The following is a 13,428-nucleotide window of genomic DNA, read 5'->3' as shown; positions in this document are numbered from 1 at the left end:
CAATACTTTGTACATAAGGACCCGTGTGAGGACACTACTACTTGGTTCACATACTGCATATGTCAAGAGAAGGGGAACAAGTCGACGTTCCGAAGCTAAAGTACCAAGCCAACCTCTCTCACTTGGGACAGAGAGAAATGAAATGAAGCAAAGTAGTAAGAATGTGGTGTCCAATAGGTGACAGAGATAATATATGCAGATAACCAGAGAAGGACTCCGCTCTTAGTTATAATTTGAACCATAAACAGACTGCACAAGTCTTACAACCTGGAAATGAGTTGGTATGTTTTATTTCCTCTTCACTTGCCTTAAAGTCAGTGCATTTTTTGTTTGTTTTTTTAAATGTATTATCTTATTTATTCTTTTTTAGATGTTCAAAAAAGGTCTGCGGTTAACAGATTTTCATACTTTGTTCAGTTAAGCTTTTCTTGAGTCGTCACCATCGAAGCCTTCATGGTTTCAAAAATCCAGTAAGACTCGTCCATCAAACAGCCCGTTCAACAAGTCTTTCATTGGCTTGTAAAAAATGTGCAAGGAGGTGACGGCCACCTGAGAATTTCTACGCTCTCACATGCCCCATAACAGCCTAGTGGTGTGACGTTAAAGTTAGAAGCAACCTTGGTGAGGTTTGTTTATAGCAAGCGAGTCAAACATGGGTCCAACACACCCATTACATGTCAGGTGACAGTTCGATCAATAACAACTACATTTTTATCAATAAAACGTACTGCTGAGATACCAGCATGGATCAAAAGCAGTGAACTAAAATACTATCGTTAAAACTGATGGCTCATTAAAACAGTGGAACATTTACAGACTTCACATCTTTAGCAGGTCAGCTAATGTAATTTATCAGTGGCTCTCGACCACTGCAGGTCAAATTGCGCCATATGTGGCCCTTTAACTACAATGAGTTGAACACCCTTGGTTTGTGTCCTAACATTAACATTTTACAGCTCGCAACTGCTTATTCTTAAAGCACAAACATATCATGAATTTTTAAAGATCATCATTCTGTACAAAACGTACAGGTATTACAAAATTTTACTCCCCACTGAGCCTACTTCCTGGGAAAGTCTGAATCACGTTTTGGCTGAAGGAACCGGGGCAGTACGAACTTCTGGGCTGGCCTACAAAAACAAAAAGGCAATTCTTTTGTTGACATCAAAATCTGCAGCATCACTACACCTTCCTACATCGGAGTAATTAAGAAGAAATGCCAAAGAAACGTTTTCCTTTATTCCAGGAAATTAAATCCAAAGCATACATACTGTAGTGATATGCTGCAAAAGGCTTGCTACTTGAACTCTCACACAAACAGCTCTGCAGGCATATGACTGCCTCACAAGTTAACTAGATCAGACTCTACTGAGGAAATCTATGCAAGCTATCCTATATGGCATGGACATTATAAATATCAAAGGACCTAGAAACAGAAACATGTACTCCAAACATGGGATAAATAAGTACACTACCTGAGAGTAAAAACATCTGAATTGGCTGTTACCTTGAAACTTAACGTCTATGATCACCAGTGTTTACAGAAGCTTTGTGATTTAACTCTAAAGTGGGCTTCTCAACAGCAACTGATTTCTAAGGAAAAACTCTTTCAGTTTCTGTCAAAACTTTTGGGATTCATCAAACTTTAAGATAATATTTTATCCATGGTTACCTAAAAGACCTCAGCCTGCTAATATGAAGGCATTTTTTTGCCTTCCTCATGCCATTTATGGCCATGTAGTGGTACCATGACACTCAAGCTCCGATAGTAAGCGCCAACCCTACCCACAGAGCCACCCTCTTTGCTATTCCTGTAGTCTCTCAGATTTCTATGTCATGTCTGATTCAACTTGGCTTATTTTTTGGAGAATTCAGCTGCATCTCAGATTTTGCATCAGCAAAGTAAACTTGTTGACTGACCTGTTTCACAGGGTTTGAATATGATCATAGTTTTTTGTCTTGGAAAAGTCCTTAGGTGCATACCCTTGAGGTAAATTTATTTGTCAAAACATACATTAACATCAAATTTAAGTTCTGGCACCCAGCAGGAGCGTCACGATAGCTGACTGCCTGCTCAAGTTTTACAAATGACGATGGTAAACGTTTATTCTCAGAACCAGGTTGAGGTGTGTGAGTAAAATAAATAACCATAAATACTGGATGATTGGAAACTGACAAGCTAAAAGTGGTAAAAGAAATATTTCCAAGGCTGCTTCATTCCTATTCCAACATCATTTCTAAGTATCCAGAGCTGATGTGGTTTTCTACAAGCACCTTGAGACCAACTTCATGTCTGTTCAAGTGAGAGTAAACACATCAAACAGGAATTCAGTGAAGGAGTTTTGGGAAACACGGGCCTGGTCTTGGACTCACAGACAGTAGAATCATGTCACTGTTCTGCTATTTTCCACCAACTGATTCTTATAAAAAAAGATGACTTTGGCTTCTTGCACTCAGAGCAGTGACACATCCTTACTGCTGCCTCTAGTCCCTGACCTGTCCTCATTTCTTCTTCTGCACTTCCTGCAGGAGCTTCAAGGCGGCCGAGTTCTTTGGTTCCACTTTCAGCAGAGTGTTCAGATCGTCCACGCAGGCTCTGACGTCCTGCAGGGGAGAAGGCAAAAAGTTTCAGAGATTAAAAATGAAACAATGCTGACAAGGTCAGAGAAACTGAAAGTAAAAACACCTCAGTAGAACAGAGTCAGTGACCAATATCTGCATAAAAACAATCAACACAGTTCAGAACAATGCAATTTAATCCACAGTTGACGTATGTGCTTTCTCACAAGGTGAACTTGAACATTTTTAAAAACAAACCAGCTTGGAACTAACAAGTAAATAATAATGTCTCTTGCCCGCTGCCTTATAGTTTGCATATATTTTGCTATTTAGTTTTAAATTTTCATTCATCTGAGAAAACAACTCAATCAGTTTACTTTGAGAAGATCCCCTTGCCATTATTTTGATAGGACCTGAGCATCAACTGAACTTTCTGTTTCATGTTTCCCTGTGAACAGTCTGATCAGATTGCTGTTGTTGTGGCAGTCTCGACTGTCATCCTGTGACGGGTCAGGGTCTGATTCCACCACGTTGGACTGCATCAGGCAACAGTAGTCCTTGTTCTGTTCTGGACATCTATTTGGAAGTCTTGAGGCTCACAGACCAGATTCAGAGCAGAACAAGGACGACTGCCTTTGGGTTCAGTCAAAGACAGTAGAGGATGAGGAAGAAGTTGATAACTATCCCATTACTTTTTGTCACAAAGCATATGTGCTTTATTATTTATTTATATATTCACAAATTCAATCTATTTCTATGGGAAACACTAAACATGGGTAAACAAGTGACACTAATCACATAATGAAGGCTCTCTTGTGTTTAAATACACCTCTGTTTAGCTACCATTTAATATTAAAACGGGATTACAGTCACACTTATGACTGTAAGTGTGACTGTAATCCCACATGACAAAATAAATGTTCAAACTGATTTTTTTCTAAATTCCATCTCAAAGTAGATCAAGATACAAAACGTCACCCAGCAAAAAAACTAGTCATTTCCTTTAGTACTTTGTGACAAGGAAAAAAAATGCCCTCCAAAACGATGAAAAAACGAGTTCCTCTCTGCACAACCAGCTGAATGATTTAAAGCCCACAACTAAGACAGGAACAGCTGGTACTAGGTGGTTAGCATTGACTGAGCTTTAAAAAAAAAAAAAAAAGAGTGAACGAGTGACTAGTGCCCTAGTCTGGGTAACCGGTAGACAATGCCTTCTTGTTTCTTCTCTATCTGAAATAACTACTATTTTTATTCACGTCTTTAGGTGACCTGATCTTGAACCCAGCTGAGATAGTGCTAGCTATGATCAATGATGTAGTATTGAGATTCACAATCACAGGAAAAGAAGAACATGAATAAAGAAAATACATGATAAATCTTTGTTTATTTTGCACCCCCGCCCCCTCTTTTTGTTTTCTTGCGCTGGCAGGTTATCTGTTACTCAAGGCAATGGAAGAGGAGACACTGATAATTGGATGTCTAGATAAAAATCACATTGAACAATATGAGGTGGAAATGAAGAATCGACTCTCTTCGTGTCTTTTTGACAACTCAAACCTCCAAACACTGACTTGAGCTTTTCACTGCATGTAGCTGTGAGTGCCGAGCTTACTGTCTCCTCTGTGTGTTTTGACTACTAATGAGGAGAGACTGTCAGGGGAAACGCTGGTAATTATCAAGGCAGGAAATGCTTTTTATTTTGTCGCTTAGCTTGAAAACCTGCAGACACTTTTGAAACTAACGTCTGATTGCGCTGTGTGGGAATCAGAAGCTGGAGCGCGGTGATGAAGACTCGTGCTCTTACCTTGAGTTCCTTGTGAGCCTGAGCCCTCCTGTAGAGAGCCTTGACATTGTTGCTGTCAATCACCAGCGCCTCGTCACAGTCTCTGATGGCGTCTCTGTACTGCTTCACTGACAGGTAGCACAGCGCCCTAATCACACAACACACAGTAAACCACATTTAAAACATCTGGGCGCATCTTTATTTATTTGAAGGTCCAGTCAAACAATAATGTTGCCATGATGTATTAATCATCAATCTAAAATGCTTCACTACATGTATAACACTCTGTGATCAGAGCACTCCAAAATGGATGAATCTGAATTTGTATTTATTTTCAGGTTCTTCAAGATTATTCATTTTTTTGTCTAAGCTTTTATTTGACTGACACACCTAAAACTTTACCTTTAAATGCTTTCTAGCCTCTTCATTTGTTCATTTGTTACTGAAATATTTTTAAATGTGAACTCCATTTCAACGAACTCTTTAAATAATATCCAGCTAAAGTGTTTTTTGTTTACTTTTTAATTTATATTTATCTTAGTCCAGGGCCATCATGTGATTCAGACTGATTCTTTACCATTCATTGTCAGAAATCCACATTAAGGATCCTCCAAAGAAAATATAACAAGCTAAGGGGCCGAATTCATGTCACAGTGCGGCAGAGAAATAGAGTCCCGGCATTTCTTTAATATTTTTTTTTGTGTTTGTTATTGTTTTCTAGTGCTACTGTGTTATGTTTACTCATGTCAAAAAGTCAGGAAAGACTTAAGTGTAAAGTAATATCTGTGTACTGAGCTAATGATTTTAGCATTTTTGTCCAGTCACGCAGAAAAACATGACTCATCTACTGTGCAACAGCAGTTAGTCCATATAAGCTACAGCTTGCAAATTTCCATCAGCCACTAAAAAACAGGCTTAATAGGCAATGGGCATTACACAGAAACTGCCCAACATAGTACAAATGCCTCCTGATTAAATAAAGCAACTGAATATTAAAGCAGAGAAAAGTTATCAAAACAAAAATCTTAAAATGTATATTATGAATACCATGTCATCTTTAAAGTTTTCATAGGTATGCAAATCCCTTTAACACAGTTTCAACGATATTGAAATCATCCACCTTTGTGAACATATTACTATTCTTATATAGTCAGGTTTTTTTATAACTGCCAAAGCTATATTTAGCTAAATCTGTAGGAGTCTTTATTTTATAAACAAACAAAAACAGGACCAAATAATATATGATGGTTGATATATTCGTTGGAGCAATATTAAATACAACACTGCAGAGACACAGGTGTTGATGATCAAGGCTCACCGGTTGGTGTAGGTGGTGACTTCTGTAGGGTTGTGTTTGAGGCTCTGGCTGTACTTCTCTATGGCCTTCTTGTGCTCTCCTTTCTTCACCAGGGCATTGCCTTCTTCTTTTAAGGCCTGAGCTTTCTTTATCTCTTTATCACTGGGAGCTGAGGAGAAGGTAAGGAAAAGGTGGGGGGCATAAAAAAGAGAGTTTGAATATGATAATGCTGCTCCGTCTCTAAGTAACTTTTAAAAAAATCCAATGAATGGTTATGTTTTCATGAAGCTGGTCAACTCTTTGACACTAACAAGGAACTCAGTCAATTCAAATCAATAACATAATTTTAAATAACATAATTTTTCATAAATCTATGTACCAGGTTTTTTTGTTTGCGTTGTGCCATTCTGCTGAGGTGTTGGACTTTGTTGGGTGACATTGCCTGCAGACTTTTGGGCAAGTTTTTCCTTCACAGACAGAGGAACTGTGGGAATGGGAGGAAGCTTTTCTCTCCATGACGGACCGTCTGTCTCTGTGAGTGCCTTTGTCATCCTGAGAAACAGTACAACAGTGACAAGAATGTGAACAGAGAAGAAGCTGAAAAACAAACTTTTTGTGCTTCTGCCCACAAGTTCAGGTTCTGTTCTTGAACTATGGAACCAAGGAGTCAACACTTTTACTTTTAGAGATACTGTGAAGACACTTCTGTTAATGTATTTACAAATACTCATGTGTAGGTCTAATGTCAGGTCTGTGTATTTTCATTATGGTTTCATAATCTCTTTCTTGGGGACGGGGGATTACAGAACAGTGTTTAAAACCTACAACAGACCAAGAAGATGCATAAACCATCTGTTTTTTTAAACCTCCTAAAACAGATATTTCTGTACTGATATTTCTGCAAAACTGTAAATTGTAAAGTGTAAACTGGTTAGATTTGTTTATTTCGATCTGGAAAATCAAACTCGGAAACAACTGTGATTGGTCTACTTGGCAGTAACATGCCATACAAACACAATATGTTGATATTGTTCACAGTGCGATTGGAAAGGCTCGTATTAAGGTACTGCAGCTATAGAAACTCAGAGATGGTGAATATTATATTGTAAGCTAAAATATAACCATCACTCAGCTAGCTAACAGACAACATACCTGTTGGTGCCATCGTGAGCTGCTGCTATGTTGCAGTCAATCTGTAGAGCAGTTTTGTAGTCTACGTAAGCTTGCCTATAACGCTCCAGAGCTTCGGAGGCAGCAGCACGACGAAGCAGAGACTTCACATTGAACTGGGATAACTCCAGAGACCTGAAAGAAAACATGTTAAAATCATAATTTAGATAATATTTTGATAATGAACAGGCTGAAAATGGACGTATCGTCATTAAAAATTTAACAATAAGTTTAATGGACAAAACTACAGAAGTCAATATACAGAACAGAACAAAACATTGCTTTTATTTCATGTACTTGAGCGTCTCCCTTATGTTACATTACCAAAGGTTGGATGTTCTCACACAATCAAACACCCCAAATAAGAAAATCAGGGTGTAAGATCTGAGGAAAGAAAGATGCATGAAATCCAAATTGCAACATCACACTCACATATTGCAGTCTTTCACACATTCCCCACAGTTGCCATCCTTCAGGTAGCTGGCTGCACGGTTTGAATACAAAATGGACAAATCCTCTGGATTCCTTTTACCTTAACAGGAAGAAAACGATGTGTTTAAGAGCAGATCGTCAAACAACAAATAACCCTATTAATCTGAAGACATGTGCAACTGTTAGAAAGAAAACATTCATTAAATGACCAGAAAACACAAATCACACAACACAGCATTGTAGTGTTGTCAAGCACATTGTAAAATATTTTTAAGTCTTAAGTCTCTACTTGTTGCAACATGGCATCAATTCTCAAAAACTGCTTTGCTGTTCCCTGATGCTACAATAGCCATGTTAGAAACTGCGACTAGCGAGGAAGATGAGGGATTTGATACAATTTAATGTTGCACTCAATTCTTATAGCATTTTGCCTGTACTGTAATACTAAATACTAATTGCAGTACTAATTGCACTTATGTGTGCAGCTCTGCACACATAAGTGGAGGAAGCAGATAGAGAGACTACCTAGACTGAGTATATTCACTTGGGATGTCAGTGTACACACACTGATTTTCCCCAAAGAGGTTTTAGTCAGAGCCAATGGAAAGGAAGAAGAAAATAAAAGAGCACTGGTTTTACATTCATATGGGTTTCATTTTATTGTTTAAGACCTTTTTTACTAAATATCTTCTGCTGCTCCCTTATTCACAAGGGGTCACCAGAGCAGGTAGCTTTGCATATTTGTTTTGGCAGAGTTTTATGCCAAAAGCCCTTCCTAATATAAACCCACAAGCAAACTGTCTCTTGCCAGCGCAATAGCGCAAACTCTGCAGTATTGCACTATGGAGCCACTAGGACAATTTTTTGTATGTCAGTTTAAAAAAGAAGAAGAAGAAAAATGTAGGGATGGGAATTAAGAACCAGTAATAGGTTCCCAATAATTCAATTCCTTGGAATTGTTGGTCTGCTTGCCTATTGATCCTGCTTATCTGTGTGCTGGAGGAGGAAAATAGCGGTTCAGTCTACAGCATGTACTTATTTTTATTGCACAAAAGGATGAGAGTGCAAACTACATCCAACACAGAAACAACTGCATTATGTTGCTAATACAACTTTGGCCCTTTGCAAGCATACTAACACTAAGCTAGCCAAGGACCCAGAGTGATGTTAAAGCTGAGTAAATACCAACCCCTGAACTCAAAGGTAAAAAACGGATGAGCAGTCAGGCTGCAGCCTCCGTTTCTACTTCTATTTTTATGGAGAAACACAAAAGTAATGTAATGTTTCTACAGTAGAATCATAATCACTGTGAAGTAGGGCTGCCACGATTTGTCGACTAGTCACGATTACGTCGACTATCAAAATCGTCGACGACTGATTTAATAGTCGATGCGTCGTTTGAAGCTTTGTAAGATCACAAAAGACGCAGGAATAAGTGGCAGGATTTAAGAGTGTAATAACGGACTGAAACAGAAGATGGCAGCATTGCATGTACAAGGATGTCAGCTACCGTTAAACCCCGAAGAAGAAGCAGCAGCTGTGTCCCAGAATTCATAGCGTGGCCCAGCGCAGTTTCCAACAATGGCGGCAGCTAGTTAGTTTTAATGTTACTCTTATTATTCTTTCTGGGTCACAAAATAAACGTTTAACATATTTTCAGGCGAGAATGTAGCTGTGTAAACCTCAAATATCTGCTCAGTTTATCAGGACACCACATATTTTCAAAAGCGCTCCGACGTTTTCGGAGACATCTGTTACCCACTAGCTCGTTAGCGAGCCGGGGGCTAGGCTCACTAGCGCCGTGAGAACACCGGACTCCCCGCAAATCGTTTTCAAACCCACCGCCGTCTTTCGCTACTCAGGTTAAATATATATGAGTCACTTAGATAACTTAAAATGTTATTGTTTGGCTTTTTTTTTTTTAGTATTTTATTTGTTCCTGAGTAAATCAGTTTGTCTGAGATTAAAGTTATAGTTTTTACACAGCTGAATAAACGTCAAGCAGACAACTGATTATCAGAAGTGTGAGATGCTCCAGAATATACTCCAGTGTCCTGTTATATTTTAGATAGCAAGGAGTTTATTAAACTTCACCGAAACAATCTGCAAATTTCATTAAAATTTAATAAACTCTCATCTTGTCTTTATTTTTAGTTAGCACAGACCTTAAACACTTAAAGCTGTAAGCTAATGATAGTTATATAAGAGCAGATGCTGCTGGTGCAATAAGCTGTAGTTTTACGTCCAATGGATGATGATCTGATTAGTCGACTAATTGCAAAAATAATCGGTGACTAGTCGACTATCAAAATAATCGTTTGTGGCAGCCCTACTGTGAAGTCTTCTTGTGCTAGTTTTCATCTTTGCTTTGTGTTCATAACTGAATACTAAGAGAAAGACTGTATGTGTGTCAGCATTAGGATTGGGGTTTTTGTTGAGGAACAGGAATGTGCCAGTAGGTTTATACTGTTAACTGGTAACTATCAGGTCATTTTACAGTAGTGAAATGTTAAAGTAATGAAGGTTATGAGCAAAGAATACTTCACTACTTCCTCTTGGGAGTAGTGAAGTACTACATTACAAAGTACTGCATTTCTTTTAAGAAAAGTGTTCTGTGTAATATATCTTTTGAGTAACAACCTCAATACTGATCAACAAAGAGGGGAAATACCTCCAGCATGCACACACATTTGACCACCACATGCAATTAATCTGCATGAATTTAATGTTTTTGGATATGCTGCTTAATGATGGTGGTGAGTCTCAAAGGAGCCAGTGAGAACCGAATGAGAAGACAACATGAACCTCTAATGGAATTGGAACCACTAAATTGATCAATTTCCATCCCTAGGAAAATGCAGATTTATATCAAATAAGGTCACAGGAACATAAAACGTACTTCACACTCATTTCTCGGTGAAGTGTATGCACGCTCAGGTTATAATACTTACTGTTCTTCTCCAGCGCTTTGATTGCCTGGCTGTAGAGATTTGTGGCCTCGCCATATTGGCCTGTCTTGAAACATTCATTGCCAGCTTGTTTCAGCTCAGCCCAGGACTTGGACTTCTGTTTTGGTGGCATGTCTTCTTGCTGGCTCCTACCTAGAATGATACAGTAATGGTTGGTTTATATGTGGATTAAAACATCAGACAATTCAAATGTAACTGAAATGACTCATCAATAAAATACTGGATTTCTATTCATACAAAGGAATAATGTGGACCTCGCCACCTCTGTGTGGTGGCTGAATGAGGCACGTGTTTCTACAACAATTTTGTAAAGAAAGAAATTGATATATTAGTTGTTACACACAGCTTTGTTTATGTGTCAGTCAAGAGAAGCTTGTATCTATATTTTTTGTCAAAGATGCTTCTTCATTGTTTTTTTATTTTTATTTTGTTACTGTATTCACCAGTGTTGGTCTGAAACGGACAATTAACCTGAAAAATGTGTGAAATTATTTTGACAATTAGTTCATCATTTTTTAAGTAAAACTAGAGGGAAAAAAATACTTTTTTAGAGATTTTAGTTTCTCAAAGAGGATTTTCTCCATTCAAAACTAGACAATTGTCTTCGGCTTTTGTTTTGTGCTGTAGAGAAACTGAAACAAAATGTCACAACAAGCCATATACTGAAAGTAATCACTACTTATAAAGTATATATTTTATCATCACTTCAATATAAAAAATTGTACCATAAGCACACCATGAGACTGCCTGATTAACACTAAATCACAAGAGTAATTTTAATTACCAACACTATATAGTCACATTCAGATGCAGGCAATTTTAGATTGACTAACAAGAATATATATCAAATAGCTTTGCTTAGTGCACAGAGGCTTATTTTTGTTTGAGGCCACTGGCAGGGCTGTAAATTAAAGAATTTTCCAAATCTGGAATTAATATAAAATATCTTGTCTAATCTTAAAAAAAATTTTCAATTAGTTACACTGTACAACAATTAAACAATTAAGTTGAAGTCATTTTTTTCTTGCAGTGGTGCTTTATGTTCTCTTCCACATGCCTTTACTTTTTAACCAATTAATTAATTAACATGGTGTCCACAAAAATGTATAGAGTGAAATCCTGCACCCAGCTCTGACATATAACATATGTCATATGACATATAACCACAAACCAATAAAAATACTTTCCACTTTCAGCTTCTGTAGCCTTACTACAACAACAACAACAATAATAATAATAATAATAATACTGAGATTTGATGGCAGCTAATAGTTTGCACTCACATATACCACAGGCTTAACTTAAATCAGTTAAACCTCAGGTTAAAAACCCCACACCAAATTAACAAACCTGCTCATCTAACTGTAAGCTAATCTGGTACCTAGCCGCTAACAGTTACACAGTCATATTCTGTTCATGACATTTTCTCCAAACCATTACTTAAATCCTACTTTCAAAAAGAGCCACAACTGAATCTTGTTTCCTCGAGATTTTGCTTAAAAACGCGTCTTACTCCCACTCTTTCTATGCGTTAACTCGCTAGCTAAGTAATGCTAACTCGTGTGGGTTTTGAATGGTGTTTTATGGCAGCTAACATAGCGTAGCATAGCTTTGCTACTATTAGCATGTCTTACCGGCTGCTCAGTCTGAGAGATCACAACGAGGAAGTTCCCCTCTTCACAAACTATCTGTTGCCCTTATGAACGTTGCTAATAATGGCATTACTCAGTGCATGTATGTTGTCCCGGTGGCTGAGACCCACACTCTGCCTGGGTAGAGTTTAGTACAGGGGGAGGTATATGGAACTTGCCGGCAGTCTCTAGTAACTTCTCAGTTTGCGATATCGGTTTCGCTTCGTTTTAACGTTGTGTTCAAGTACTGTGGTCAGTGTAGGACTTTCACCTGCATGGCGCGCCCTCTGGTGACCATCTGATCAAAGTGTGTTCAGAGACCAGAAACCACAAATGACTCACTGGTTGAGTTTTCAGCAGTAATCGCCACAATAATTTTAACTTTATAAGATAATACATGCAGATTTTTTTATATATGCTTCAGCTTTTGATCGCGAAGCTATAATAAAGCGCAGCTCGTTTTACTTTCGTGGTGAAAAGTCCTTTGCACTATCCTTTCTGTATCTTGAACGCCTCATGAGATAGGGAGAAGCAGTTGTTAGGTTTCTATTTAGAGAGCAAATTGTGTTTCGACATAAATCTCGCGATGGTACATCGTGTCCTATTTAAATCTAAATGTATTTATTTATTTTTATTTTTGGAATCTAGTTTGACGAGTACAATTTAAATGTACAAACATGAGTTCCTATTAGAGTTAGAAACCTTGTAAACGGAGTTGAGAAAATATATGCAAAAGAAGTACTTATAGTCTGAGACTCAGGCAAAATGTAAAAAAGAATTTTAAAAAAATTGCTCAGTTTTGAATGTTTACAGTGTGCCTTTGATGTTTGGGCCGGTTGGGGTCTCTGTGTGCATGTTTTCTTTGTGCTCAGGATCTTGATCCTAATTCTAGCCAATATAGAAACCATCTAATAGATTACATCAGTCTCAAGACAGCCTCTGCCACCACATTAGATCAATCCCTCTGGGCTCCTTTGATCGGCTCCATCACCTAGCGGGGGTGGGGGGTCGTGGTTTGGTCCCGCTTTCGCCATTGTGGTTGATGTGGCGGTTGGGACGGGCTTAGGGCGTCTGGAGAATCCCTAGGGACGTTATCCCTGGAGGGCTTAACCCAGGGGTTGTAGTCATAACCTGGTTAGTGGCTCTGGTTGCTCTTAGAGGGTGTTCTAAGAGCGATCGTGGCTCAAGAGTTGTTGAGTTGTTGTACAAGTTCGCCTTGTAATCGGAAGGTTGCCGGTTCGAGCCCCAGCTCGGACAGTCTCAGTCGTTGTGTCCTTGGGCAAGACACTTCACCCGTTGCCTACTGGTGGTGGTCAGAGGGCCCGGTGGCGCCAGTGTCCTCTGTCAGTGCGCCCCAGGGTGGCTGTGGCTACAACATAGCTTGCCATCACCAGTGTGGCAGGCTTGGGGTTCGGGGGTGCTTCGCCTCCATGCTAGGGCTCTGGCTGGGCCTTGGGTATAGAGTTTGTTTGGGGAGTGTGATTGTGTGTACAGTGTCCATGTATGTCTATCCTTACGTTGGGTTAGTGCTGAGTATTTGTATATGTGTGCATGAGGGTGGGAATGCATGTTTGTGTCTGTGCCTGT

General features: G+C 38.8%; 1 protein-coding gene across 1 annotated transcript; it reads right to left on the bottom strand.

Moving 5' to 3' along the window:
- Positions 1-537: 537 nt before the first annotated feature.
- Positions 538-12,072, bottom strand: tomm34 (translocase of outer mitochondrial membrane 34). Its single transcript, XM_085407105.1, has 8 exons — positions 11,845-12,072; positions 10,193-10,342; positions 7,242-7,341; positions 6,792-6,944; positions 6,019-6,191; positions 5,661-5,808; positions 4,364-4,490; positions 538-2,604 (listed from the first exon to the last, which is right to left on the bottom strand). The coding sequence occupies exons 2-8, from the start codon at positions 10,320-10,322 to the stop codon at positions 2,503-2,505; spliced, it is 933 nt and encodes a 310-aa protein (XP_085263231.1). The 5' UTR covers positions 10,323-10,342; positions 11,845-12,072; the 3' UTR covers positions 538-2,502.
- Positions 12,073-13,428: the final 1,356 nt, after the last annotated feature.

This window comes from Rhamphochromis longiceps, linkage group LG5, assembly GCF_057381845.1.
Source record: "Rhamphochromis longiceps isolate RC_006_pf linkage group LG5, R_longiceps_female_GT1.1, whole genome shotgun sequence".
Classification (NCBI taxonomy): domain Eukaryota; kingdom Metazoa; phylum Chordata; class Actinopteri; order Cichliformes; family Cichlidae; genus Rhamphochromis; species Rhamphochromis longiceps.
The sequence above is the reverse complement of the archived record's forward strand: the minus strand, read 5'-3'. Positions and strand labels throughout refer to the sequence as shown.

Coding starts and splice junctions, on each gene's coding strand:
- tomm34 (XM_085407105.1), bottom strand. CDS start 10,322: ATGCCACCAAAACAGAAGTCCAAGTCCTGGGCTGAGCTGAAACAAGCT. Junction 6,945..7,241: donor TGTGTGAAAGACTGCAATAT/GTGAGTGTGATG, acceptor GTTTTCTTTCAG/GTCTCTGGAGTTATCCCAGT. Junction 5,809..6,018: donor AACGCAAACAAAAAAACCTG/GTACATAGATTT, acceptor CCTTCTCCTCAG/CTCCCAGTGATAAAGAGATA.